At 60.0% G+C, this 11,390-nt stretch overlaps 1 protein-coding gene across 1 annotated transcript in view; it reads right to left on the bottom strand.

Moving 5' to 3' along the window:
• The window catches only part of TNXB (tenascin XB), an 80,290-nt gene that overhangs the window by 56,077 nt on the left and 12,823 nt on the right, over positions 1–11,390 (bottom strand). The window contains exons 2-6 of the mRNA XM_036356443.1: positions 9,341–9,751; positions 7,284–9,029; positions 6,746–6,861; positions 1,671–1,827; positions 1,220–1,483 (exon numbers count right to left, since the gene is read on the bottom strand). Of these exons, the coding sequence (XP_036212336.1) occupies positions 1,220–1,483; positions 1,671–1,827; positions 6,746–6,861; positions 7,284–9,029; positions 9,341–9,743 (2,686 nt within the window). The 5' untranslated portion in view covers positions 9,744–9,751. The remainder of the gene's footprint in view (positions 1–1,219; positions 1,484–1,670; positions 1,828–6,745; positions 6,862–7,283; positions 9,030–9,340; positions 9,752–11,390) is intronic.

The raw sequence follows: 11,390 nt of genomic DNA, 5'->3' as shown, positions 1-11,390 counted from the left end.
GCTCCCCGCGGGGGCCTTCTGCCGGCGGCTGCGGCTGCCAGCGCAGCACCACGCGCTCGAAGTGGCCGCGGAGCCCATCGAGGGACACGAGCAGCGAGCCGTCGGCGGCGCTGCCCAGCACCTCGGGCTTGGGGTGGCGCGGCCCCGCCACCCCGTCGACGCCTTCGGGCGAGAGGCCGTAGATGCCCAGGTGGGAGTCTCGCCGCCAGGGGCCGGCGTCGGGGCCGGCGGTGGGCGGGGGGGCCGGCGGGGCGGGGGAGCCGGCGGGCGCGCGGCGCCGCTGCAGGTAGTCGTGGATGCGGCGCGCCGCCGACGCGTAGGTCTGGTTGGCCCGCAGCGGGAAGCCGCGCGCCCGCAGGTGGCGCTCCAGGTCCTGCGCGGAGCCACGGAAGCGGCCCAGCTCGGCCGTCAGGTTGCCCCACGGCCGGGGGGGCGGGGACCGGCCGGGGTCCGGCCGAGGCTCCTCCCGCCTCTCCTCCGGCGGCCGCGGGGGGCGCGCGGGCGGGGCGGGCCGGGGCCGCGGGGGCGGGGCGGGGGGCCGCACCTCCGGGTAGCTGTAGTGGCCGGGGGCTGCCGGGCAGAAAGGGGAAGCGGGGAGCGGTCAGTGGCACCCCCCCCCCCGGCCCTCCTCCCGCGCTGCCCTGTCCCTCCCGCCGGAGCCGAGCCGAGGCCGGATCCCGGGCCCCAGCCCCACCTGGAAAGAGCGAGAGAGAGAGAACGGAGTTAGTGTCCCAGGGCCCTCACCCCTCGCCCTCCAGCCACTGCGGTGCCCTAGAGAGAAGAGAAGCCCGCGGGCGGCGGGGCCGTATCTGAAGGAGAGACGGGGAGCGGGGAGCGGGAGGAGAGTGGGGGCCACAGCAAGCGGTGTCCCTCTGCCACAGGGAAAGAGGTGCAGGCATCTGTCAGGAGACCTTAGGTTAGTGGGAGCTGCTGCCATGAGACCTCACCCCCAACGCGGCCCTAAAGCCAACCCGAGGCTGGTCTCCGCGCTGCCTAATTCTAGTCCCCACACGTCTGACCACTACAGGGCCTCCCCATTTTCAGAGGGTGGCGGCAGCTCCTGCTCACGGCTGTCTCCAGGGGGGGCAGCCTGCCTCTGGGACCTGGTGCTGCCAGCGCCCTGCCAGGTGCATCCAGGGGAGCTGCGAGCCGTTTGGGGGGCTCCCAAGGCAGGGGCTCCACACTCAGAAACCAGGCCTCCCGACGCCTGGCGCCATACCTGTGTTGGCCCTGACAGAGGCCGGGTAGCTCACTGCCCGGCCCCGCTCCGCGGTGACGGTCACCACGTACTCCACGCCTGGCATCAGGTCAGTCAGCAGTGTCCCGTCTGCCTCGGCGGGCACTTCCAGCCGCACCCTCTGGTTGCCAGCACTGACGTAGGACACCACGAATCGGTCCACCTCGGCCTGGGGGCGCAGCCAGCTGAGCTCCAGTGTGGTTGGCGTCACGGCCACCACCCGGAGGTCCTGGGGGCCATCGATCACTAGCCGGGTGAGAGAGAGGGGGATCAGGCCGGGTCTGCTTCTTCAGTCCCCAGCTTTCCTTCTAAGAGTGTTGTCCCACCCCAGCCCGCCCCTAACCCATCGAAACCCTCCTGGAGGGCAGAGTCCTGGTTATCCCCCTCATCTCCACATCTCCGCTCAGGACCCGCCCACAGCCCCTGCTCTCACTGGTGGTGATGGTCTTGGAGGTAGGAGGGCCCCAGTTGGTCCCTCGAAGGGCTCGGACAGTGACCTGGTACTCCTGCCCGGGGGCCAGTCCTCTCTGGTCATAGGCGGAGGCAGAGCTGGGCACCCGCGCAGTGAATGGCGGGCTCGCGCCCTCTGGCTGCAGGAGAGAGAGCACCGGGTGGGTCAGGGCTGGCACTCAATCCCCCTTCTCCCGACTCCAGCTCCAAGCGGTGTCAGCTGGGCCTGTGCAGAACTGGGCCCTGACAGCAGGGAGCCCTGCCAGTGACAGCAACACGCCTCGGACACCTTCTCCAGGCATCTCCTGTCCAAGGCCCTGGATGTGCATGAGCTCACGGGGCCCCGGGCAGTGGCCTCAGAGGCCTGTCCATCAGCTGTCTGCCAGATGCCACCGCACAGCCCTGCAGCCCTGACTTCCTGGCGGACAGGCTTCTCAGCTCACTCTGGTCGGGACAGATGAAGGGGACAGGGATGCCCCTTCAGGCCTCACTTCCTCCTTAACCATCTGCCCAGCCTGAGCCTCCCGCAGACCCTGCCCCGCTGTGCAATGTGGGCGTGACCCCTGTCCTTCAGGCACTTCTCTTGTCTCCTCACAAAAAGGCCCATCGGCTCAGAGTTCCACAAACGTCCCCCGGTTTCGTACCTGCACCGTGCTGGGCATGGAGACACAAAAACAGAAGGTGCGGCCCCTGTCCTCAGACAGCTCATGCTCTGGAGGCGAAATGCATGGCCACGGGTTCAGTTTTACTGGAGCCTAAACCAAATCTCTACGTGTGGTCCATGCCGGGGAGGAACAACCCTCCTCCAATGTACATCTGAGGTCTCTCAAGATCCACAGGGCCCCACAGGAAAGCTGCCGGCCCTGCGCAGACAGGGGTCCTGGAGTGCCAGCCGCAGGGGACAAGGAACTGGACGTCTGTGAGCAGCCCAACCGCCCCACATCTCCCGGGCCGTCCAGCTTGGGCCGCCCAGGAGGACTCTCTGTTCCGCTGAGCTATGTTGGCTGTAATGGGGACACCTCCAGTCAGCCAAGTCGGATTGGAAATTTCAAAAGGTTCTCTCCTAAACCAACAGAATGGTGGGGAACCGACACAGGAAACAGCAAAGTATCGAACCCCGTGAGAGGCCACGCAGAGATTTCTAGGTTGAGGGTGAATAAAGCTTTGTCAGTTTTCTTGGCTGAAAAGGTGTCCTGGGCACATAGGACCCAAACCCTCTCCTGCTCACCCCGCCCTAGGATACCCCACCTAGGATCCCTGGGGTTGACCTCAACTAAAGGCCTATGAAATCCTCATCCCTGACTTAACTCTGTCACCCTTTATTCCCCCAACCCACCACACACACACACACACACACACACACACGCTCACACTTACACTCACACCCTCACACTTACACACCCTCACTCACACACATTCACACTCATATATACACCCTCACACACACACACATTCACACTCATATACACACACACTCACATACTTTCACACCCATATACACACACTCCCACTCATACACTCACACACACCTTGGGTGCTCCCTAACGATGTCTGTAATGGCTTGTCCTTTCAGCGAGACAGGCCCATCCCAACATCTCCTTCTTGCTTCAAATCATCTACACCAGGGGTCCTCAAACTTTTTAAACAGGGGGCGAGTTCACTGTCCCTCAGACCGTTGGAGGGCCGGGCTATAGTTTAAAAAAAAACTATGAACAAATTCCTATGTATACTGCACATATCTTATTTGGAAGTAAAAAAACAAAACGGGAACAAATACAGTATTTGTATTTGCATGTGGCCCGCGGGCCGTAGTTTGAGGACCCCTGATCTACACAAACCTTTTTACACCTTAGTCCCCCCTGAGATCCACTTCGGAACAGTTCCCTGACGGTCCCACCATCAGCACATCGGGCCGTCTGAGGCAGGCTCTCTAGCCAGATGCTGGTAGGTGGCGCTGCCCCTTTGTAAAAGCGTGGCTGCTTCACTGATTGCCCTGGGCTAGTTTCTAACCCTATTCTTGAAATCAACCTTGTAGCCCCAGGTGGGGGACTCCACCTTGGCTGGTCTTGGAGCTTACATCCCCCTCTTCAGACCAAACTCAAATACAAACTTTTCTGAGGCTGCAAGGTCTTGTGTCCCAATGACAACTGACGTAGCCCTGGTCCCCAGGCTGCAGATACACCCGGACGACTACATGGACCTCTTCCTGCTCCGGGTCACCGCCCTCAGCTTCCTCATGCTTTCTCTCACGTTCATAGAGGAGCCAGCATTTTGCAAAATAGCAACATTCCTTGTTAGTGGTCCTCGGGTTTGGGGTGCAGCAGAACCACCTGGAGGGCTGGTTGCAACACAGGTTGTGGGGCTCCACCTGCAGAGCTGCTGAGTCAGTAGATCTGGCACCACTTCCAGATCCAGCACTTGGCACATCTAACCAGCGCCCAGGTGGTGCCAATGCCACAGATCCAGGGAACACACTTTGAGAACCACTAAGTCAGCATAACAATGCCACTATACAGAGAGAAGACTGCTCCTCTCTGGCATTCTGAAAATCATCCCAATAGCGAGGCGTGTCCTTGGCCAGGATTAGCAGAGTGCGAGCTCCGAGAGGAAAGTGCTTCTGGGAAGGTAGAGACAGGCAGGCTTCTAGGAAGATGGCAGTGGCCAGAATATATCCTGTGCCAACAGAAATGGACAGAGAGCACTGGCCAAGGCGGGAGGCGTGACTCCAGGGGCCAGCCACAGAGGGTGCAGACAGTATAGTGTGCAGGCCAGCAGCACAGGCTACGGGGAGCCCGATAGGAGCACTTGGGACCAAGTTTACGGGCGCGTTCCTCACACCCGGGCTCAGAGAGAACGGGAATGTGACAGGGGACCGGACCCAGAGCAGAGCACATGAGCTGACAGCGTGGCCACGCCGGCACAGCCAGCTCAGCGCCACCCAGCCCGTGGTGAGGGAGGAAGCCAAGGGCTTCGCTGGGAAGCCCCGCTTCTTGAGGACACCGGGGCGTGGGCCGTATCTCCGCGACTGGGGGACTTGCTGCCCTGCACGCTCCTTCCATCTCAAGTGCTTATTTTAATTCCACTTTCCCTCAAGTTTCTTTGGAAAGTTCCTTTTAAAAGTCCCACCCTCTCAAGATGAGAACTATGTAAACAATATACACAGAGAAGAGAGTGGGAGAAACACTTAAACATGTTAACAGTGTTATTTTAGTGTGAAGCAGCCAGGAATTATTTGTGTTTTCTTCTAGTTGCCAAATTCTTGTCTTGTGATTAAATTATTTTTATACCAAGAAAAAACTGTCTAAAACAGAAGAAAAAAACCCAAGCTATCCTGTTTCTACAGCAAAGGGCTTCTATCTCCGCCATTCTCGGGGTGAGGAGGGACAGAACACGAGGGGCTGGCTGGGGGGTAAGAAGCGCCGGGCCAGTGGGGTGGGATGGCAGTGGCACCTCGGCGCTGCCCCTTCGGTCCCCGAACCTTCCTTGGGCTTCGGCCCTGGGAGTTATTTATGCTTCCGGAGTCCTGGCTGGCAGAGATGAGGGTGACACGGCCTACGCACCACCGCATTTGTGGGGCGGGGCAGGAAAACATGCGTTGGACAGTAGAAATGTCAGATGATTTGGGCTGGGAGACCAAACACATCATGAAAGGGCACGAAGGCATGGAGGGAGGTGCTGATACGAGAGGCCGAAGGCGCTGTCCTTAGGGTGCCCCCACATACTTTAAGAGCGAGTTGGAAGGAGCCAGAGAAAGGCTGCTCTGCAAGGCACTGAGGCGGGAACCACTTCACAGACTCCAAGTCATGCAACAGCCTGGGCAGTCTGGCCCAGACCGAAAAAGATAACATTGAACAGAGCCAACTGCCAAGCCCTATATTTAGGCTAAAAAAGTGAATACAGTTCAATGCTGTCTTTTTTCCTTTCTCCTTTTCTTCTTTCTTTTTTCCTTATTTATCTACTAGAGCAGTGATGGCGAACCTATGACACGCGTGTCAGAGGTGACATTTGAACTCATTTTTTCGGTTGATTTTTCTGTGTTAAATGGCATTTAAATATATAAAATAAATATCAAAAATATAAATCTTTGTCTTACTATGGTTGCAAATATCAAAAAATTTCTATATGTGACACGGCACCAGAGTTAAGTTAGGGTTTTTCAAAATGCTGACACGCTGAGCTCAAAAGGTTCACCATCACTGTACTAGAGGCCCAGTGCATGAGATTCGTGCACTGGGGGGGGGGGGGTGTCCCCTCAGCCCCCAGCCTGCACCCTCTTGTAGTCCGGGAGCTGTGCATTAACCACCAGGGGGCAGCTCCTGCTTTGAACGTCTGCCTCCTGGTGGTCAGTGCGCATCATAGTGATGGGTCATTCCCTGTTTGGTCAATTCGCATATTAGCTTTTTATTATATAGGATGTTTTCTAAAGTTCCTACATTATCTATATATGTTTTATAACAAAAAGTTATTTGAAAAAACAAATATGATCAAAACAGCTGACAGTCTGACCACAAGTTAACACATGTCAACTCTGAGAAAAATACCTGGGTCTCCAGAGTTAGCCAGTGACTGGGCTCTTCTCTGCTCTCGTGTTTCAGAAACAAACACACAAAACAAGAGGCACTAGAAGAGGGCACTCTGGGAGCACAGCGTTCAAGACCAGAGTCCTAGGCATTTGCCCGTGAGAATGAAGGGCGACATGATGCCCGCGTCTCCAGACTCTGAAAGCCCGTGGCGCAGGGTGCAGGGCAGGCGGAGCAGGTCCCTGGCTGCTGGTGAGGCCACTGGTGGGCGTGGAAGTGGGGCCCCACGCAGCACGGGACAGCCTCAGAGAACTGAGCTCCGTGGCCAGAGGTGTCCCAGCAGCAGTGGGCCAGCGCCGGCGGAGGTGCTGGAAGGCTCTGCGCCCATGTGGGCAGGACCAGACCCCACAGCGGCTTCAGGGGCCCAGCCGTCTGCACTCAAACACTGACGACCTGGAAGGACCTGCACGGTGAACCCCTCCCCGGGCCTCCCCGCCGCCCCTCCTGGCCCGGCAGCCCCTCCTGGCGTGGCTCTCACCGTGGGGATGAACTGAATCTCATAGGCATCCACCGGGCCTGGAGCCCGGGTCCACTCTGTCCGAACCGTCGTCTCCTCCAGGAGATGCATCCTCATGCCCTCAATGGCTGGCACCTCTGCCCACGAGAATGGGATATAGACTCTGGTTAGCCCAACGCAGCCCCAGCTGACGCCCACATCACCGGCCACCCTCCTCCCGGCTGCACTGAGATCAGTCCCAGCTCACACTGCCCCGTGGGGGTGGGGCAGTTAGCAGAGGTCAGAGCAGGCCCTGCTTCCCCCAGCGCCAGGAACACAGAATCTCCCTACTAGTAAAAGCAACCCAGGAGGCCCCGCCTGCTCATCAGGTATCTGAAGCAGGTCCTGCTGCAGGCATGCACCCTGGTTGCCCTGCCCCTGGCCGCTGGTGCCCGCTCCCCGCGTATGTATATGACCTCCCTCCACTCTTCCTCCAGCAGCTGGGCTCCTAGGCCCGGGCCCAGCCTTCCCCCCGCTCAGGTCCCATCCCGGAGGAGCAAACTGGAAAGGCCGCGCTCACCTTCCCCGCAGTCCTCCCCTGCATAGCCCTCCGGGCAGACGCAGCTGCCCTCGCGACACTCTCCGCGGCCCCGGCAGTCCCCAGGGCACGTCTGGATGGCGCAGTCGGGGCCTCGGAAGCCCTCCACGCACACACACTGGCCGGCGCGGCACAGCTCCCGGGGCCCGCAGCCCCCGGGGCAGGCAGCGGCAGGAGGCTCTTCCTGCCCACAGTCCTCGCCGCTGTAGCCCGCGTGGCACACGCACGCTCCCTGCACACAGCGCCCGTGGCCCCGGCAGTCGTGCGGGCAGGTGCGGGCGGAGCAGGAGGGGCCGGTGTAACCGGCGTCGCACACGCAGCGCCCATCCTCACAGCGGCCCCGCCGGTGGCAGTTGGAGGGGCAGGTCCGGAGGCTGCAGTCCTCTCCCGCGAAGCCCTCCCAGCAGGAGCACACCCCATCCTGGCACACGCCGCGCTGGCTACAGTCGTGCGGGCACCTCCGCAAGCCGCAATCGTCGCCCGAGTAGCCGTCGTCGCACACACAGCGTCCGTCGAGGCACTGGCCGCGGCCTCGGCAACCTCCGGGGCAGCTCAGCGCGCCGCAGTCCTCTCCCTCGTAGCCCACGTCGCACGCGCACACGCCATCCTCGCAGCGGCCGCGGCCCCGGCAGTCCCCGGGGCACCGACGGCTCCCGCAGTCCTCGCCCGTGAAGCCCGGGTTGCACACGCAGCGGCCGTCCACGCAGCGCCCTCGCCCACGACAGTCGCCGGGGCAGGCGCGTAGGCTGCAGTCCCGGCCCGTGTACCCGGGCCAACACACACAGCGGCCACTCTCGCAACGACCCCGGCCGCGACAGTCCCCGGGACAGCTGCGCACGCCGCAGTCCTCGCCGCTGTAGCCCGCATTGCACACGCACACGCCGTTCTCGCAGCGCCCGCGGCCACGGCAGTCGCGCGGGCAGGCGCGCGCGCCGCAGTCGGGACCCGAGTACCCGGGCCAGCACACGCAGCGGCCGTCCTCACAGCGGCCCCTTTGGTGGCAGTCGCCCGGGCAGCTGCGCACGCCGCAGTCGTCCCCGCTGTAGCCCGCGTCGCAGATGCATTCGCCGTCCTCGCAGCGCCCGCGGCCCCGGCAGTCGCGCGGGCACGTCCGCGTGCCGCAGTCCTCGCCCGCGTAGCCGGGCCAGCACACGCAGCGGCCGTCCACGCAGCGCCCACCTTCGCCACAGTCCCCAGGGCAGGTCCGCGAGCCGCAGTCCTCGCCGGCGTAGCCGGGGTCACAGACGCAGCGCCCGTCCTCACAGCGCCCCTTCTGGCTGCAGCCCCGGGGGCAGCTCCGTGCCGCACAGTCCTCGCCAGTGTAGCCCGGGTGGCACACGCAGCGCCCGTTTTCGCAGCGCCCCCTCTGGCTGCAGCCTCGAGGGCAGGAGCGCTGGCTGCAGTCGGCGCCAGAGAAGCCCGGCCGGCACACGCACGCGCCCTGCACGCAGCGCCCGTGGCCGTGGCAGTCCCCGGGGCAGGAGGGCCAGCCACAGCTGGGGCCCGTGTAGCCAGAGAAGCACACGCAGCGACCACGGACACAGCGCCCCTGGTCGTTGCAGTCATCTGGGCAGGACCCGGAAGCAGAGGGTGGGGAGGAAGGGGACACTCGGGAGTCCGTAGGGTCAGAGCAGGTGGGCCCACCCCAGCCAGGCTCGCAGGAGCAGGCGCAGCGGTTCAAGTCAAACACGCCGTGGAGGCTGCAGAGGCTACGAACGTCTGTCTGGCCTGGAGTAAGAGCGAGAGGAGGGCCTCAGTCTCTCTGGGCAAGAGGCTGGGTCCCTACAGTGTCCCCTGAGCTTCCCCTCCAGCAGGGCCATCTTAGCTTCCAGCTGCTCCTTATCACTGTGTGGGGGGAGGGGAGCTGACATCTAGCCAGATGGCTCCCCTCCCCCAAGCTGTGCCCTGGGCTGCACTCACCACCCCAAGTCGTGAGGAAGAGGTGCCTTTTTCTAATTCATACCTGGGTCTTTTATAGACTGGCGATGCCCACCCACCTGCCCCTTTTCCTGTGCCCCCTCCTGTGGTCACCTGCTCACCTGTGCCAGCCTGGGCAGCAGCAGGACAGCATCCCCCAGTGCACTGTTCCTTGAGCCCCTTCACCAACTCCTCCAGGATCTCTAGCCGGACCCTCAAGGCCTGCACCTCTGAAGCAGGGACCGGGGGCTCAGTGCCTGGGGGACAGCCACAGCCAGCTGACGGGGGCAGGTTAATGCGGTGGGTGAACACCACCTGCTTTTCCCCTCCTTCTACGATGTGCTCGTAAAGCTGAGAAGAGGGGTTCCCCCCGCTTGGCTCCGCTGTGCGGCCCCCTGGCTGAGGAGGGGGCCGAGGGGCTGGGAGTGTCATATTGGAGCGTGGAGAGAAAGGGCCTGCTTGGACTGCGCCCAACAGCAGCAGGAGGGCCAGGCTGGAGGCTCGGGAACACTGGGCTGGCATCATTCAGGAGGCTGCAGGGAGAGAGGGCAAGTGTGAGAGCAGTTTCACAAAGACAAGATGCCCCCAACACATACATTAACAACAGTCCCTCCACCCACAACTAACCCACCCAACGCACATGTACTGAAACCCCAGTTAACCAACCCTAAGGAATGCCCTCCTTGGAGATTTGTTGGTCTCTAACTCACTTTCTGATGTCATTTGGTTACCCTGCTCCCCATCCCTTTGCACTGTTGCACCCACACTAGTCCTTTGTTTGTTCCACCGACACCACAAGCTGGCATTAGCCTGAGGGACTTTGCACTGTCTGTTCCCTCTGTCTGTTCCCTCTGTCGCTCAGCTCTCAAAGGGGGGCTCTTGCTTGTGCAGATCATAGCTCCTGTGTCACTGACACCCAGAGGCCTTCCTTGCTGCCCAGTTGGAGCAGTCTTCCGTTACTGTCCGCCACAATATCCCACTTGTGTTCTTTGTGGCACTCACTGCTGCCTGAACCATCTGTTGGAGCTCCAGTAGTGGGAGCTCCATGAGAAGTGCACAGCTGCATGCACAGCTGCATGCCTGAGGCTGGCACACAGGAGCAGTCCAAAACATTGATGTTGAATGGATTAGTAGATGAGTATCTACCGCCAACCCTCCCACAAGCACCTGGATCCCAGTTCCTCCTATCTTCTCAGGAAATTTCAGGGGTAGACTGTCCTCTCTCTTTTTTATTCAACTTCTCACTCTCAACTAGATCCTTCCATTGGATTTTACATGAGCTCAGATATATCCCTTTTTTTAAAAAGCCCCTTTCCTCAGGACTTATATTACCAAGTATCAAAATCTCTTACAAAGATGCAAGAATAGACAGAACAGAATAGGGTCCAGAAACCGACAGACAACATCTATGGTCAGCTGATTACTGGCAAAGGTGCTACTAAAATTAAGAGGGGACAAATGGTCTTTTTGATAAATTGTGCTTGGCCAACCGAAATTCCATATGGAAAACACACCTATCTATACCTTTTGCCCACATATAAAAGTTAATTTGAAATGAAACTTAACCAGAAGGATTAAAAATGGTGGCAGAGTAAGTGGATGCTGCATAGGCATGCTCTCAGGACCAAACTGGAATTACAACTAAAATACAGAAAAACTTCCTGAATAATCAACGGGAGACTCACTGGAGAGAAACCTGGTAACCGAGGACGGAAAGTGGAGATTGCATAGGAACTAGGAGGAGGGGCAGAGGCACGAGAGGGCTGGCTGGGCTCCCACAGACAGCAACTGAAGTTCTGGAGAGATATCTCAGCTGTGAGGGGTTGCCGCCAAGAACTCTGGGGTCAAATCCCCAAGATGCCCCCTCCCCCCTGCAGCAGAAAGCACCAGAACTGAGAAGGGTACCCACATAACATTTGGCTGGGAAAAGCACCAGGGATGCTGTCTGCCAGGGAGAGACAGCTGGAAATTCAGGCATGCTCTTAAAGGGCCAATGCACAAAATTTCTTGTGGAGCCACCCACATTGTGCCTCAGCTGGAGCTGTGTGAGCAGAAGCCAGGATTGGGGGCTCTGGGGTTAGAGTTTAGAAGGCAGACACCCTGATTTCCTGTGCTGAGTCATTCCCTCTTGCTGCAGAGGTCACCTTTCTTATGCAGACATTTGCTATACAG

Source organism: Myotis myotis, unplaced genomic scaffold (genome assembly GCF_014108235.1).
Source record: "Myotis myotis isolate mMyoMyo1 unplaced genomic scaffold, mMyoMyo1.p scaffold_m19_p_26, whole genome shotgun sequence".
Lineage (NCBI taxonomy): Eukaryota > Metazoa > Chordata > Mammalia > Chiroptera > Vespertilionidae > Myotis > Myotis myotis.
The sequence above is the reverse complement of the archived record's forward strand: the minus strand, read 5'-3'. Positions and strand labels throughout refer to the sequence as shown.